The sequence below is a fragment of the Corylus avellana genome, chromosome 3, assembly GCF_965113065.1.
Source record: "Corylus avellana chromosome 3, dhCorAvel1.hap1.2, whole genome shotgun sequence".
In the NCBI taxonomy this organism is placed as follows: domain Eukaryota; kingdom Viridiplantae; phylum Streptophyta; class Magnoliopsida; order Fagales; family Betulaceae; genus Corylus; species Corylus avellana.
In genome coordinates, this window is record NC_142492.1 from 4818674 (window position 1) to 4836109 (window position 17436).

A 17436-nucleotide genomic window follows, 5' to 3' on the forward strand; every position below is an offset into this window, starting at 1 on the left:
TTATGAGACAGTATAATACCAGTGGCGTTCTTCACAACCTCAATGCCAAGAAAAAAAATTCAAGCTCCCCAAATCCTTAATAGCAAACCCATCTTTCAGAGAGTGAAGAAGATCTTCGATTGCTGAAGGCAGTGAGCAAGTAATTAAAATATCATCAACATATATCAATATGTGCATGATGAATTTTTCAGACTTGTAGATGAACAGAGAGGAGTCAGAGCGACATCCTTGAAAGCCAAGTTCTATGAGTCTGTTGTTCAAACGGGAAAACCAAGCCCTAGGGGCTTGCTTGAGACCATAAAGAGCTTTCTGAAGTTTACATATATGATTGGGATACTGAGGATGACTAAAACCAGGAGGTTGAGTCATGTAGACCTCTTTAGTTAAAAGGCCATGTAAAAATGCATTTTGCACATCAATTTGTCTAATAGACCATCTAGAGGATACCGCAATCGACAGAACTAACCGAACAGTAGTAAGTTTGATAACAGGACTATAAGTCTCAGAGTAATCAATACCTGGGTGCTGGTGAAAGCCCTTTGCAACAAGTCTGGCTTTATATCTATCAATGGAGTTATCGGCTCTTCTTTTTATCCTAAAAACCCACTTACAGCCAACAATGTTTTGTGCAAAAGATGGAGGGGCTAGAGTCCAAGTCTGATTTTTCAACAAGGCATCAAACTCTAAATTCATTGCTGCACGCCAATTTGGATCTTTCACAGCAGTTATATAGCATGTTGGTTCTGAGCTATCATTTTCAAATTCTGCTAGGAGAGCTCGTGGAATTGGGTAACGGGTAGTACTATCATTGAACAGTCTTAGCTTAGAGATATTATTTTTGGAGCGAGTTACCATGGGATGGCTGGGTTCTGGTGGAGTTGGGTGAGAAGGTGAGGATTCATGAGTTGGGAAGGAGGGTGATGTAGAGTCAAAAGTAGCAGGTGGTTGATGGGAAAGTGGTAAAGATAAAGATGTGTCAGATGGGTTGGGCTCACTTGCAAGAGGTGTGCTTAAAGGGTCTTGTACGTGTGTCAAAGAAGAGGAGACCATAGGCTGTATTACACCAAGAGAAAAAGAAGACGCGGACAATTCTGGAGATGCAGAAGACAGATTAGAAGACTTGGAAGATTGAGCCTTATAAGGAAAATCTTGTTCGTCAAAGACTACATCTCGTGACACATAAAGACGACCAGATGAAGTGTTTAGACACTTGTAACCCTTATGGCGTGAACTATATCCTAAAAAGAGACAACGTGTTGACCTGGGTTGAAGTTTATTAGAATTATAAGGACGTAAATTTGGCCAACAAGCACATCCAAACACTTTCAAATGGAGGTAATCAGGAGATGATTTAAAAAGGATCTCATAAGGAGAAGAGTTATTGACAGTAGGAGAAGGATGCCTATTTATCAAATAGCAGGCAGATTCAAAGGCATCATCCCAAAATTTGAGTGGGACTTTAGCATGAGAGAGTAAAGTTAGACCTGTCTCTACAATGTGTCTGTGTTTTCGTTCAATTGCACCATTTTGTTGGTGTGTATGAGGACACGAGATGCGATGATTAATGCCAATTTGTTTAAAATAAGCATTGAGAGGGCGGAATTCACCACCCCAATCAAATTGAACATATTTAATTTTAAAATTAAATTGTCGTTCAACATAACATTGAAATTGCATAAAAATGGCATGGACATCACTTTTGTTTGACATTGGAAAAATCCAAGTATAACGACTGAAGGCCAAAAAGGATACGTAATATCTATTGCCAGAGACAGAACAAACAGGAGATGGGCCCCATACATTGGTGTGAATTAACTCCAAAGGAGTTGTGACACGTGGAATTGAAAGAGAAAAGGGCAGTTGCTTTTCTTTAGAGCTGAGACAAGCATCACACATCTGGGCTGCTTTAGTGGTTGACACTGGAAGATTAAACCGAGACAAAACACGTGAGGCAACACGATGAGTTGGGTGCCCCAATCTGGCATGCCACTGACTGAAGGATGAGAGTTCCCCAACACAAGCAGCCGCATGGCCAGTTTGAGCACAGGACTGGGAGGAACAGGGAGTTGATGACGCAAAAATGGGAAATGAGTACAGCCCATGGTCATTCTGACCGCGCAGGAGGACCTTCCCCGAAGCCCGATCCTTCACAAGAAAGAAGAAGGGATGAAATTCAAGATATGTATCAGTGTCTTTCGTGAATTTATGAACTGAAATGAGATTTTTTTTAATTGAAGGAACATGAAGAACATTTTTTAAAAGACAGGAAGAACAGGGAGTTTTAAGGTGGGTATGTCCAATGTGTTCAATGGGTAACCCATTACCGTCTCCCATACGAATCTGATCTGGGCCTTGGAATCGATCAGCCTGAACATTTAGGTTGGCAAGATCAGCGGTAAGGTGATGGGTGGCGCCAGAGTCCATGTACCATTGCTGATCGGGTGGAGCTTGAGAAGAAGCAAAAAGGGCCTGGTGATTTGTATTGTTGTTTATCTGATAAGACTGGTCATAACGGTGGTAGCAATCAAGAGCAGCATGGCCTGGCTTGTTGCACACCTGACAAACAATTCTTGGATAATTTCGGTTAGAGGAAAAACCACGACCGGTACTTCTGCCACGATAGTAGTTGTTGTTGCTGGTGTTTGTGAAATGTCCTCTACCAGGATTGGAGTTCTGTGGGGAACGGCCTCCACGTTTGCCACGGAAAGAAATCTGTTTTGAAGCAAAATTGGCGCTTGCAAGAGAGAGATCAACAGAGGGCTGATTTTGTTCCAGTCGTTGCTCATGAGCTAGCAAGTGCCCATATAGTTCTTCAATGGTGAGAGGGTCTACTCTTGTTGTGACGGAAGTCACAAAGGAATCAAAATCCAAGCCAAGACCTGCTAAGAGAAATGATGTTCTCTCAAAGTCATTCAGAGGTTGATCTATGGCAGCCAAGGTATCCACAAGATTAGTAAATTTGTGGAAGTAGTCAGCAATGCTAGAATTTCCCTTCTTGAGGGTAGCAAGCTGATAATGTATCTGCATAGTGCGAGCACGTGATTGTGAGGTAAACATCTTCTCAAGAGTGATCCACACATCACGCGAGGTAAGGCATCTTACAACATGGGTAACCAGTTTTTCAGAGAGGGTTGAAATTAATGCACTGAGGACAAGTTGATCTTGGAGGTGCCAAGTCATAAATTTAGGATTAAGAGACACCGTAGTGACTCCATTGGTGGTGCTGGAAATTGACTCTGGAGGGGAAGAGATTGACCCATCCACATAGTCGAACAGATCTGTACATTTAAGGTAAGGAATGACAGAAGTTTTCCACAAGAGATAATTATCACTTGTGAGTCTGATGGTATTTGAGTTAAAGAGAGATATAATAGACGTGGGAGGAGGGGCTACGGATGTGGTAGGTGGCTGGGTAATAGACGCGGGAGGAGGGGCTTCGGATGTGGTGGGTGGCTGGGTAATAGACGTGGGAGGAGGGGCTACGGATGTGGTGGATGGCTGGTCAGGGGTGGTGGAAGAGGAGGCCATTGGATTTCGACGTTAGTCACAGTAGCTCTGATACCATGTAAAGGTTCAAAGATTTGTGGTGTTTTGCCCCCTGTGTCAAACGAGGGAAAGGCTGTAGTATTTATAACAATATTTTTACATCAGAAATTGACAAACAAATCTTATCCTCTCTGTACAATATGACAAACAAATCTTATCCTTGCTGTAATTTTTCTTTTGATATTACGCCTGTCGGTTGGCTATTACAAGATGGTGTACTGCTGCATTGTGTTGTAGAAGTTTTGTCATATCTTTTGGATATTGCTGTTGTCGGTTGATTTTGATGAGGAGAAAAGATATTAGTCTTAACAAAGCCCAACCTTAAAACCCTATTTTTGTAGCATTCAAAAACAATGACACCTCACTTCAAACACCAAAATACACTAAAACTAAAAAACACCAGATTACACCCTCTTCTAACCCATGAACCACTCCACCCCCTCCAGCCAAATGCCGCTGTCGGAATATAGAGGCACAGCCGGAATCCACGGCTAGATGGGCAGACCTAGCCGTGGGTCACGGCCAGACCCACGGCTGGGTCTAACTGACCCACGGCTGGGTCTAACTGACCCACGTTGGGTCAGCAGCCAAACCCAGCTGTGGTTCACAGCCTGACCCACGGCTGGGTTAGGTCGTGACCCAACCTAGCCAGACCCGCATGGGTCTGTTGACCCACGCTAGGTCGCGGCATCTACCCCTCTTTCTCCTGCGGTGACTCTATGGATTCCGACGGCTGGGTTTGGCTGGAAGGATGAAGTGGTTTAGTGATTGGTGGGCTAGAAGGAGATATAAATGTGTTTTAGTCTTATTGTATTTTTGTGTGTTCAAGTGAGGTGTCAAAGTTTTATTGGAAGCTGCAAAATGGATGTTTTAAGGATGAATATGATAGTAGGAGCTCTTTTCTTTTTTATATGGAATGAGCCTTAATTGTTTTCTCACTAACCTATCACTTTTTTAGATTAATCATTTGTTTTTTGGACATAAATTTTCTCCAAATCAGTTTGGAGGAAATATTCTCCAATCTATTTAAAATAGTGCAAAGTGTCTATAAACATTTAAAACACACATTAAATTCTTAACATCATTAATAACAGTTTATAACATAGACTAACGTTTTAAATGTTTATAGACACTTTGCACTATTTTAAATGGGCTTGAAGATATTTTTTCCAAAACTGTCCCCCTTTTTTTTTTTTACCAATACTACTATTATTTAAGGGCTATATTCCACTGTAGGCCTTAAGTAACTACCTAATTTGCCTACTTCGCAAACCCTTTCTAATTTATTCTCATTTATGAAGTATTAGCAAGTTTGTATTAAAAATCCTGCAAATTTATTCCTATAGGGGTGACTGAATAACCCTGATGGCTCATAAGGGTGATTGGACTATTTTCAATGACTAGTTGGCGATGACCGTACTGCCCCTTAAGGTGGTAGAGATGGTTTCTTCACCCCTAAAAGCTATTCGAAAGTAGTTGAATTATCCCAATGGCCAAAAATGGGTGGTTTGGCCACCCCTAAAGGCCAATTGGGTGTCGTCAAACCATCCTTTTTATGACTAGTAGAGTGGTTCGATTACCTCAAAGCATCCAAAAATGTGTCCTGCCACCCTCAAGAATGGTATGGTGAAAGATTGGTAGTGCAAGAAGACATCAGAATAAAGGCCATTCACATAAAATGAGCAGCCCATATTAAAATTGTTGAACATGAATACATAATGCAGTACCATGGGTGTGATTGTTATAGACAACTTCGTCATGGTGAATTGGTGATACAGACAATTTAGAGGTTGATGTTCTCGTATAAATGGAATCTTCTAGGCATTATCCCCATCTCCCTCAGTTTCTCGTATGAGATCCTAAAATGCACACAAGTACAGCGTAACACGTGCTAATAGTTAAAACTAGAACTATTTTCCCCTTTCATCCAATGGGAACCCACATTTTAGTCACCAATCAGTAATACAATCACCTGCTCTAACAAAGATTCTTGCATATGTAGCTCCCAAAATCTCACACCCAATATCTGTCTCTTTCTCACAAGCCGAATACAGCCTACATTATAAGCTAAATACACGCACGCTCTCTTCTTCCCCTCTATTTTGGAAGTCACTGGTGCTCTGTTTCTGTCTCTAGAATCCAATGGCGGCAGTGCCAGCAGTCTCAGTGAACGGGATGAAGGTGGGCACGGCACCGCAGGCCTACCTGGAGAGCAAGGCAGTGAAGGACACGAGGGTTTTGATCTCGGACCTCTGCCGCCAGTTCTACAATCTTGGATGGGTATCGGGGACTGGTGGCAGCATCACCATCAAGGTCCATGACGACTCCATCCCTAAGCCCAACCAGCTCATCCTCATGTCCCCCTCAGGTGCTTGCTCCTTTTTGGTTTGTTTGGTTTCCGGTTAATCTGTATTCTTGCGCAAGTGTGTCTTTGTTTCAATTTTGTTTGCTTGATTTTCTGGGAATATGTTGTTTAGGCTTTGTACGCACGTGTTCTTCTGGCTGTTTGATTTCTGGGTATTCGTAGTTTATGCTCGGTTATGTGTAAATTTTGTTCTTTTGAGTTTTTTTTGGCTTTCTTGATATACGTTATTGATGCTCAATTGTGTGTGTCTGTGTATCTCTGTCTTTGGGTCATTTCTACTCTAGGAATGTATTATTGTACATGTTCAAATGTGTCTTTTTTGTGTGTGTGTTCTTCTGTGTTGTTTGATTTCTGGGTGTTTGTTATTTGTGCTCATTTTTGTGTTTGTGCGTTCTTACGTGCTAGTTGATTCCTGGACATGATGTATTCTGCTCAATTGTCTGTGTTGTGATTCCTATTGTGATATTTTTGAGCTCTGGGTATATAATTGGGGTCAATTGTGTGCGCTGCATCTTTCCATGAGTATTTGAATTTTTGTGTATTGATCATATGGGATCAATAATTTGTGCGTTTTGTACTATGAATAGGTGTTCAGAAGGAGAGAATGGTGCCAGAGGATATGTATGTGTTATCTCCAGATGGGTCTTTCTTGTCGGTGCCATCTCCTAAGCCTTATCCACACAAGCCTCCTAAATGTTCTGATTGTGGTCCTCTTTTCTTGAAGGTATCAATCATTTGTGCTTCTTAAATAATTAACTATTAGCTAATTGTGAGACTCTGTTTGGTTGGACATCAATTAATCAATCAGGAGACCTCGTTATTCTGAATGCAATGTGAATCCAGATGGGTTCTGTGTTGTGTAGTTTGAATATCAAAGTTGAGCTCACACATATTTGTTAAATATGTTTAGGATAAGAAGCTATTTCGATTGCTATGTTCTCTATTAGATTGACGTACTAACTTTGTTTCTGCATATGGGGCTTGGTGCTTTTGACTCTTGATTGTTATGGTGGTTATTGTGGTTTTCAGCATTTTTAGTTAACATTTTTATTGTTTCCGGGGAAAAATGAAGGAAAAGAAAAGAGAATGGAAATTAAAATATTATGTTTTCTTTTGATGGTTAGGCTTCCTACCAAATAAATGAAAAAATAAAATAAATAAATGCATAACAACTTAGCCAAATGCTTGTGGAAGGCTTTGCATAGTAATGTATACAGTCCTCTTCAGTTCTTAGTATTGACAAACCTGAGATTAAAAGTTGCGATTTTTTACCCTTTCCAATATCTGGTCAGCAACCAGGAGCATCATTAAAAAATTTAATTCCAAATTATAACTAGGTTGCTAGCAGAATATGAAAAAAAGACAAAAAAAAAAAGAAAAAAGAAGAGCCATTTGTTCTTAATGAGTAAAAAATTCGTTAAAAAGAAAAGTGCAATAAAGGGTGCGCAGCCCTAGTACATGGGAGGTATACAAGAGAAATACACTAAAAGAAAAGCTAACATCTAAAATTCATGTGTTCCAAAAACTTACAAAAATTTGAGATGGAAGAACTACATGTTGTTGAAGTCCAATCATAGAGAGAACATAAATGGAATTATCACGAGTAATTAGATCTTTGTTAAGCTGATTTCTAATGTTTTTTCTTTTCTTTTGGTTTAGTGATATTCTTTCATAAAGTTACAATTGTCACCTTGATACCTTTCCCTTTTTCCAGACATATGAGATGCGTAATGCTGGAGCTGTTATCCACAGTCATGGAATTGAATCTTGTCTTGTAACAATGCTAGAACCATTATCAAAAGAATTTCGAGTAAGTTTTTGACTATTGGCGTATGTAAGCGGGATAAAACTTTTTTTTTTCTTTACCTGTTTGCTATTTCTCTAAGGCGGTTACCCTTTCTATCATATACAACCACTCTTGACTACAGGTTTTGGTTGCCTGTACATATTTCTTTTTCTTGATTTGGTTGTGCTCGTTGGAAAATTTGCAGATCACTCACATGGAAATGATAAAAGGAATCCAAGGGCATGGTTATTATGATGAACTTGTGGTCCCGATAATAGAGAACACTGCTTATGAATTCGAGCTCACAGAATCTCTTGCTAAAGCTGTATGTTTTGTTATACAATTCACCGTGCATGATGATTTTATTGCCTTTTTATGTCAATTTATGGACGGCACATTCTGCTTTGTGAAAAAAAAAGTTTCCTATGCACTAGAACACTATAATTCAAGCATGTGAGTGCATAAGTTCATATATGGGAAAGGTATAACTTCTTTCCTACATGATGTCATTTGATTATCTTTCTTTCTTTTTTGTAAGCAATTGATTATCTTTCTTGATGGATGTTTACTCTCGTAACCTTCTTAATTGTTACTATGCTATACTGAGATTTCTATATTGATTTAGACTAATTAAACTTGCCTTCTTCTATTATAGATTGAAGCCTACCCAAAAACAACAGCTGTTCTTGTTCGTAACCATGGCATATACATATGGGGAGACTCATGGATCAGCGCAAAAACTCAGGTTTGTGTTATCTATGGAAGATGTGAATCAAATCGGCAAATTGTGCTGAATGATTGTATGAAATCAAACTAGGAGACAACCAATACAAGATAGCTTGAGTTCAAACAGGGTATTTTAGACAAAGGTTTGGAGATTGTATTTCCCCCATTGCTTTTGTTAGAATATTAATCAAAATATTTAAATTCATCATTCCTATCAGCTTAGTTTTTGAGACAACTAGTGATTTGATTGCTTTATTAAAAAATGCTTCTAATTTGTTTGTTTTAATTGGAAAAAACTTGGAGGTCAGCATTAAATTATCCTTAGCACCTGCCCTATGTGCACTTATGACTAGAACTCTTGTTGTGGACATTCAATGATTGATACATGAAAGAAAAAAAAAAAAATCCAATTGTAATGATTGATGCTACGTAGCATGCATCTACAACCTCATGTGATATTATGATCAGAGTAGCAAATGATGCATGAAATTGCTTAAAACAAAATGTTCCTTGGAGGGTTTCTAATTTTTCCAGATCTTGATCATAAATGTCTTTTCAGTTTGGCAGTCAAATACAGAATGTTATACATTATATCTCGCACTTCATTGTTATGTATAACTAAATTACTCGAGTGTAGCTGGAACCAAGTTCTTCTATTTAGTTTAGCTTGGGCAATCAATGCTGGACTTCTTAGTTTTGTGTGGGGTCAGTGTTTTCGAAATGTCATCCGCAACTATTACCTATTGTTAAAAACCACATGAACCCGGCAGCATGTGTACGAATTTCTAGGATGCAGTTTTCCTCACATCATCTTCTTTCTCTATGGTTGACTTTCTCTAATGAAATGATGCTCCTATCAAGAAGGTGGAACTTTTTTTATAGCCCTTGGAGTTCATTTTATATGCACTATTCAACTGGTGACTTTCCTTTCAGGCTGAATGTTATCATTATCTCTTTGATGCTGCCATCAAGCTTCATCAACTGGGGCTGGACTGGTCTACTCCAAATCATGGTCCCATTCAGAAGTTTAAAGGAGTTTTAGGCAGTGGTGGTAATGTAAATATGTCTGTGAAGGCAAAGGCGGATGCAATTCATGAACATGAGCCATTGCGAGTGAGTTTATGAAATGTTCTTCCTTTTATTGGAAATCTTGGGATTCTAGAACCATTATTGATATTCTTTCCTGTTATTTTTATTTTTTATTTTTTGATTTTTTTTTTCTGATTTATATTATCAACATTATAATTGTAATAATTATTATTATTTTCTATCTGGGTTACAGCGGTGCATTGTTCTCGACATTGAAGGGACTACAACTCCCATATCATTTGTTTCTGAGGTTCTCTTTCCATATGCCCGTGACAATGTTGGGAGGCATCTATCTGCAACATATGACACTGCAGAAACTCAAGATGATATTAAGTTGCTGCGTATCCAAGTAAGATTTTTCTTCAGATGTTTTGATTTGATAATGGTGCTTGTGTAATACTTTGCATGAACTTTGGCATTTAGACTGGGGATGCTAGTGGCATGAAAATATGGATTGATATATGGGACAGTCTCAAATGCATGCCTGCGACTTGTTGCCTAAAGGCTGCATGTATCTTCAAGATTTCAAAAAGTGACTGCTGTCTATATTTTTTGGCATGGCACTTTCCTCTTTGATTTTCTAGTAACTATGAGATGCAAAAAGAACTAATTTGAGATAGATGATGACAACCTGGTCGGGGTAAGAAGAAAACCATTGGAGTGGAGTCCTACGTGTATTATTCAAGACTTTTTCTGCGAGTGCCTTCCTGCAGTCCAAAAAATATGCATGCTCTTTTCCTTCTACATGCAATGAGAAGCTGCAAACATGTCTCTCAAACGACTCAATCCCTATCGCCTTTATGTGTTGCTGTTTGTTGTAATAGCAACTAACGTCAACTTATGTAAAGCCTAGATGGACAGTACAGAACAAGGTGATGAACCTAATTCTATCAGATAACCGATAGTAAGAATTTGGATATATACAACATTACTAATAGAAAAAAAAGAATTTGGGTATAATTCTTCAGGTTGCATTAACTATTACTGTTTAAATCTAACTAAGACTTCCTTACTTGGAAGGAAAATTACTATTTCTTAGACCATTGCCTTCCTTTCCATGATGAAGACTGTTCTTCGAAGCGATCTAGAGAGAAACCCTTTTGAAGTGCTTATCTGGATTGGTAGAGTGTATGCTAGGTACATGACCAGAATGTTATACCTTTTGGTTATGTGAGAATTGGGTATTTATTAACTTTGGCACTTACCATTTTTTTTTTAAACCCAATTTATTAAAGACTGATACCCAATATTTTGGAGATCATTTTGCCCCTTCAACATCAATTCAATCATGGAATTGTTGGTTGAATGAGAATTGCCCTTACCCCTTGTCCTGCCAACATAACATTGTGTAGTTCATGAAGGAATTGCTATTGAAATTTTTATGCTTTTGTTACCTAGATTTTTGGCTTTGCCTGTATAACATGACAGACATGAGTGTGCTGTGGGACGCTTTAAGATGGAAGTGAACACAAATCTAAACCAAAGTCCATAACATTAGCAGGCATGTTACACGTGCTGTAGATTCACTTTATTGTCACTATTGCAACTTAGAACTTCAGAAACGTTTGAGGGAGAGTTGGTCATCTCAGACTAGTAGTTCATCAAGTAGTTGCGTTCAAGTTAAATTTTTGGGATTTCAATCCGTATGTTGCAATCAAATAAGTCTGAATTGACTGAATGACTGCTCGAAAATCTATTCCATGAACTGTTAATTAATCAACATTCTAAATGCAGGTTGAGGATGACCTGGAACAAGGTGTCGTGGGTGCTGTGCCCATTCCCCCTGATAATGCAGGGAAAGAGGAGGTGATTGCTGCTTTGGTTGCTAATGTGGAAGCAATGATAAGAGCTGATAGGAAGATCACTGCCTTGAAACAATTACAAGTAAGCAAAACTGGATAGTAGAAATATGATTGAATGTAGCCCATCTTGTGGTTATAGGTGACGTTTAACTTTGCAGGGTCATATATGGCAAACTGGATTTGAGAATAATGAATTGGAGGGAGAAGTTTTTGAGGATGTACCAGAAGCTTTTGAGAAGTGGCATGCTTTAGGCATAAAGGTCTTACATTCCTTCTCTCCCCCGCCATTTTTCCCTCCTTCCCTCCCTGTCTCTGAATTTATGGTTTGAGTTAAAAACTTCTGTTTTATTGTCGTTTCTTATTTTATGTGTTTTAAAGCTGTCTTTCTTTGTAATGGAACATTTTCGTCTATATGTCTAATTGTATTCCAACTGTTACACATACACACCAAAGAAATAGACATTGAACAAACTTGTTATACAAACATGCGAGAGAGAAACATAAATGCAAGTTATAGATATAATCTGACCTCCGTTACTTTGTAAGTATGATCACTCAACTGAGTGCCTATGAAAGGACTGAAAACACTTTGAAGTGGAGTGGACTATACCCATTACGATAATCCTATTTCTGGTGTGATTGCTTCTCCTTGGAGAGGGAAAGTCATTTTAGAAGCCAGCCAATGATATGTCATGTGACTCCGAATATCTACAAATTCAAGTCAAAGCTATCATTCATTTTCCATTTAATTATCCAGTTTTCTGTTGCATCTAATACTTTATTTATGATTATGAAATGCTAATAACCTTAGCAACCCCATCCCCTCCCATCCAAGGGCTGTAGAGATGCTACCTTTCCATGAATAAGTGTCGCTTTAGGGTCGAACTTAGAATCCTGTAGGAAAATAGTATTTAGAGCATGTTTGGAATTGCGTTTGAGAAATAGAGTTTTTAAGTCAAAAAGAACTTTTGGGCAAAAGCTTCATTTTTAAGCTTTTGCCAAAAGTGCATTTTGACAACTTTTAGGCTTTTTGGACCATTAAAAACGCTTTTAATTTTTTTACCAAACGAGTATTTTTTTCTTCAAATAGACTTTTTAAGTATTAAAAGTACTTTTAGGCCATTCAAACGCAATCTCAAACAGGCTCTTATTGAGCAAAAGATCATTGTTGCTTAAACAATTATCACTTTCCTTGGAAGGCATCACTACTCTAGTAACAATTAGATGTAATTCCTTGAATGCATCTGATTTTTTCTGTTAATGATTCATACATTTTTCTTTGAAAGCTTATGTTTCTATCTTGTGCAACAGGTATATATTTACTCTAGTGGTAGCCGGTTGGCACAAAGGCTTCTATTTGGAAATACAAGCTACGGGGATCTAAGAAAATATTTGTCTGGATTTTTTGACACCAGAGTGGGGTAAGTTTTGGAAGTTCCATAATGCTTCTCTTTATTTAGTGCTCAGGAGTGTCTCTTTCGACTCGTCTTTCTTCATCTCTCTCAGGAATAAAAGAGAAACGCGCAGTTATGTTGAAATCACAGAATCTCTCGGGGTTGATAAGCCATCAGAGATTTTATTTGTAACTGATGTTTATCAAGAAGCTGAAGCTGCAAAGGCGGCAGGTAATGAGCTATTTGTGAAAAATCTTATAGGTTATGTTTGTTTATGTATTTTGAAAAAGTGTTTTTTGTGCTTTGATTTGAAAAGCTTTTGATGTCATAAAAAGTTGAGAAGTGTTTTTGGTGGGGTCCAAATTTGAAAATTGTTTGAACCCTAATCCATGTGCAGGTTTGGAGGTGATAGTTTCCATCCGGCCAGGGAATGCTCCCCTTCCTAAGAATCATGGGTTCAAGACAATCAAATCTTTCTCGGAAATCTGAAACCAGACATGTTCTTCTATAATCATATGAAATGTGACAATTACTATGAATAAGTACATACATATATACCAAGCTTTCACTTTTTTTTCTTTTTTATATATATAAAAAAATAATAATGCAATTTGTGTTCTGCTCTCCTCAATGCTTTGCCCCAATTTTTAATTTTAAATCATCTTTTCTTTTTGAAGAGATTTATCTTAGTGAAAAATATTGGCAAAAAAATATATATATATTGAAAAGATTTATCTTAGTGAGAATACTATCAAAGACATGATTATTTTAAATCCTATTGTTTACTGCAAACAGAAAAAGATTTGAGCTTTATTGATTGAGGTTGGAATATTCAATTGATGGACCTGAAAATGCTAAATTGAAATAACAACTATGTATTTGAATTCTAGATAAATCATTAAAATCCATTTACGGTTAATTTCCATCAAACATAAGAATAAAGGGCCAAAACTAACCAGAAAAAAATTAATTAATTAATTAAATTAAATTAGTACATTCATGATTCACCCCATTTCAAAAAGGTCCTACCAAATTCCATTGGAAGAGAGATTACTAAAGTTTCCCAACATTAATTGTTATCTCAACTTTGTATCTAAAACTATCAAACTAGGATGGATAGTTTTTTACATGATTCGCGAACTTGTAACTTGTTAAAAACCCAACACAAAATTAGCAGGTTAGAGTTGAGAAGCGTGATCTGTTTTAATTAAATGGTTCGAATTAGGGTTGACCAGTAGTTTATACTCATTATTTGACACGATTCAAACCCGACGCACTATATAAGAGTTAGCAATTTTTTACGCAACTCGCCAACTTAATACGAAATCAGCTGGTTAAATTGGCCAGATTATGATTGTCCTATATAATTTTATACACAAACTTCGATACAATTCAAACCCAACACACAAAACACAAATTATCAGCCCTGCATCAAACCGCTTCAATTGAAAATAGTGAATTAAATTATAGTATAGGTACATGGTTAAGAAGTTTGGTCCAAGTTTTTGTACTAAAAGTAAGTAGCAGCAAACAGTGAGTTTCAAACATTCTATTAAATTTTTCATATAATATCACGAAATAAATTAAACCACAATATTCCAAGATTGAATGTTTACAAAGCATTAATCCCAAGTAAACAAGTACCAAGCATTTTACCTAAAACTGTATAAACATACTAAAAAAATATCTGGGAACTTTCTTTGGGCCCCCACCAAGTGTTGGATCCTGTCCATATATAACGAGTAATTATTAAATGAGATTTTATAAAAAGAAAAATAAAGTTCTTCACAATTTCTCAGCTTTGGCTAATTAGGTCATTTACTGTGCACTTCTTTTCTTCTTCATCAATCATCATCATAACTCCACTTTCTCCTTCTTCTGTCTTAACCTTTTAATGTGTTCCCATTTACTTGAGCAAGCTGGTCTCCTGTGAGTAAATACAGGCCACGTCACGATTTCCTTTGTACAAATGGCTGGTTAAATTAAATGCAAAGGGAATTTCCAGGAATAACTAAATTAAGAGGGGCCTTTTTTTTTTCTTTCTTTCTAAAAAAGGTAATAATAATTAAAGTAAGAAAAATTTATTAAATTGGTCCATGTAGTTTTACCTTATAACAACAAAAATTTCTATAGTTTCTAAATGAGCTTATAAAGAAATCTACCATTCTTTGTACTATTTTTCTTTTTACAAAGTTTTTATGAAATTATAAATTTATCCTTAAGTAATAATTTTAAAAAAGAAAAAAAAAAGAAGGTTTTAGAATGGCCGAACCACCTCCATCAAACTTGGGGTATTCGACCATCCCTTGGCCAATTTTGCGGGTTTGTTGAACTACGCTTATAACTCTTGAAGGTGGTTCAGCCACATCAATAGTCAATTTTAAGGGTGGCCGAACCACTATATAGGGTGATTCGACCATCTCTATTAGTCAGTTTTGAGAGTAATCAGCTATCCCTTTGGGCCACTCCGGAATCATTTTTTTAGTTTAGTTTTGTATAATTTTTTGTTTGAGGATAAAATTGTAATTTCATAAGAGCATCGTCACAAAATGATCATTTTGTTACATAGGCATATCACATAAATTCATTTTCAAACCACAACGATTTATTTGTTACAAGGTCAAATAAGAGGGTTCAATTTAACAATTTTCTCTTTAAATTAAAATCAACTTGATGTTTTGTATGACATATTACACTAAAATTTTATAATTTGAACTCAAACTTTCTCTAATATTAATTCTATTTCTTTAATTATAGACATAATAATAATAATAATAATTTATTTATAAATAAATATCTTTAAAAAATACTTATGTATCTCTCAATCCAATTCCAACCAAACTCTAAACCTTTAAACTCTTACTTTTCTATTCTCTTGATTCTGTTAGAGTAATACTAGGTATCATCTTTCTATCATCCTAAAATTCTCCTAATGCTGATGTGGCTTTTAAAATCACAATTAAATTTTAGATGAATTATACTTGAATTTTGATCCAATGGTGATTTTGAAAGCCACATCAGCTTTAGGAGAATTTTAGAAAGATAAAAAGATGGTACCTAGCATTACTCACTCTGTTATCATTCCTTATTTCACAAAAGATGATTTGATTTTTCCTTTTTCAAAAAAAACAAAAGCCATAGGTATTTTATTTTATTCTCGTGTTGAATTTGAGTCCACGTAAACAGTTTTGGATATAGGTCATTTTCAAACGTTGAGTTTTTCTTTGGAAAACTCTAAAAGGATTAGGATCTTATTTATAGAGAGTATTTAAAATATTTAAAATATGGTTTTCAAACCAAATAAATGAGATCCAATTTGTCATATCAGTATCTATCACCATTTAAAATAACATTCTTAATTTATGATAAATCCAACAATTGAAAAACTCATATGTCATGATCAAGTCATCAGCAACAACAATGTAACAGTGAAAATCAATTTATTTGTATAAAAAAAAAAAGAAGAGTCTTTTTCTAAAAGGGTATTGAGTAAGGAAGGAAGGGCCGAGGGGACCCAGAAAGGTTCACAAGTTGACTCCAAGTGAAGTAGGCCAAACTTTGCAGTAAATACTGAAAATGAGAAATCGAATGCTTTGCCAATAAACTTTCTCTAGAATTTCCAATTGTTTTCTTATGATTACTATTCTCCCTCTCCAGTCTCCACACAAATATTGATTGAAGTCATTGAACCAAATAAACCCAAACAACATATATTTATATAGGAAAAAGAAAATATATATAGTATAATGAGAGAAAAAAGGAAAGAAAACCAGAAAAAGGGCAAACGACCTGAACAAAATCTATCTCAGCTTGATGGGGTTGTGAATAATCATGAAAATAAAGCCATAAAAATTTGAAAAAAGAGTGAAACAAAGACCTTTAACATTCTATGGAAGGGACAGGGAGATAAAATTGTACAATTAAAAAGAAGCAAGATGATAGTGGTTTCATACAAGATCTCTCATTCAGGAAGAAGAGCCTGAAACTCTCGGCGACGTCACCGGAAACAAAGGCAAAAGCTGCGGCTCGGAGTCTCTCGGGGTGGTGGTTCTTGGGGAAGGATGGAAGTAAAACTTTTTCTCGGCGATGGCTTTGTCTTCCTCCGAGGAGCTCCCCAGCGAGGGCGAGGAGGATTTGTCAAAAGGGTCTTCTCCGTTCAATGGGGTGACAGGGCTAAGAGCGAGAGAAGGGAAGTCGAGCAGGCTCGGCGAGAGGATCTCCGGCGCCTTGCGGGGGGAGAATCCGGGATTATTGTGAGCGAAGTTAGGAATCAAGGTGTTGATCATGAGGCTGTTCTTGAGGTTGTTCCTCCGCTCGTACAGCTTGAAACCCCCTTGCTGCCTCTTCGGTGCAGTCCTCATCGGCGGTATGCTATGGTTCTTGGGCGGCGGATCTTGGTTGGGTTTTGACGATTGCTTGGCGGTCTCCGATGAGCCGGTGAGCATTTGGACAACGTGTTTGAAGGTGGAGGTGTCCGCTTGGACAAAGGTTGTCGGGTAGGGGTTGGAGTCAGCAGATCTGGGGATGGGTTTATGTGGATTTTGGAGGCCATTGCTGTTGCTGCTGCAGACGCTGTTGGTGACATTGCTGGTCGGGGAGTTGATGGGAGATGGGTTCTCTCTTTCTTGGGGTTTCGAGCAACTTTCCATTGATGGGTCCGTCTCCAAAACCACCGAGAAAGAGAGAAAAAAAAGAGATGGGTGTGATTTGGGTGGAGAAGAAGGGATG

General features: G+C 37.3%; 2 protein-coding genes across 2 annotated transcripts; one reads left to right on the top strand and one right to left on the bottom strand.

Moving 5' to 3' along the window:
• The first annotated feature begins 5426 nt into the window (after nt 1-5426).
• On the top strand, nt 5427-13339 carry LOC132176156 (haloacid dehalogenase-like hydrolase family protein). The gene is made up of 12 exons (XM_059588284.2): nt 5427-5914; nt 6499-6635; nt 7626-7721; nt 7903-8022; nt 8353-8442; nt 9357-9536; nt 9706-9861; nt 11247-11396; nt 11473-11574; nt 12626-12735; nt 12821-12939; nt 13106-13339. Exons 1-12 carry the CDS (start codon nt 5689-5691, stop codon nt 13195-13197), a joined length of 1578 nt encoding a protein of 525 aa, XP_059444267.1. The 5' UTR covers nt 5427-5688; the 3' UTR covers nt 13198-13339.
• Nucleotides 13340-16573: 3234 nt separating this feature from the next.
• On the bottom strand, nt 16574-17436 carry LOC132175300 (VQ motif-containing protein 4). The gene has a single exon (XM_059587189.2). It carries the CDS (start codon nt 17355-17357, stop codon nt 16674-16676), a length of 684 nt encoding a protein of 227 aa, XP_059443172.1. The 5' UTR covers nt 17358-17436; the 3' UTR covers nt 16574-16673.

Excerpts from the sequence above, each read along its gene's own strand:
- LOC132176156 (XM_059588284.2), top strand. The coding sequence starts at position 5,689 with ATGGCGGCAGTGCCAGCAGTCTCAGTGAACGGGATGAAGGTGGGCACG. Across the intron at positions 8,023-8,352 it reads CAGAATCTCTTGCTAAAGCT|ATTGAAGCCTACCCAAAAAC; the intron begins GTATGTTTTGTT and ends CTTCTATTATAG. Across the intron at positions 12,736-12,820 it reads TTTTTTGACACCAGAGTGGG|GAATAAAAGAGAAACGCGCA; the intron begins GTAAGTTTTGGA and ends CATCTCTCTCAG.
- LOC132175300 (XM_059587189.2), bottom strand. The coding sequence starts at position 17,357 with ATGGAAAGTTGCTCGAAACCCCAAGAAAGAGAGAACCCATCTCCCATC.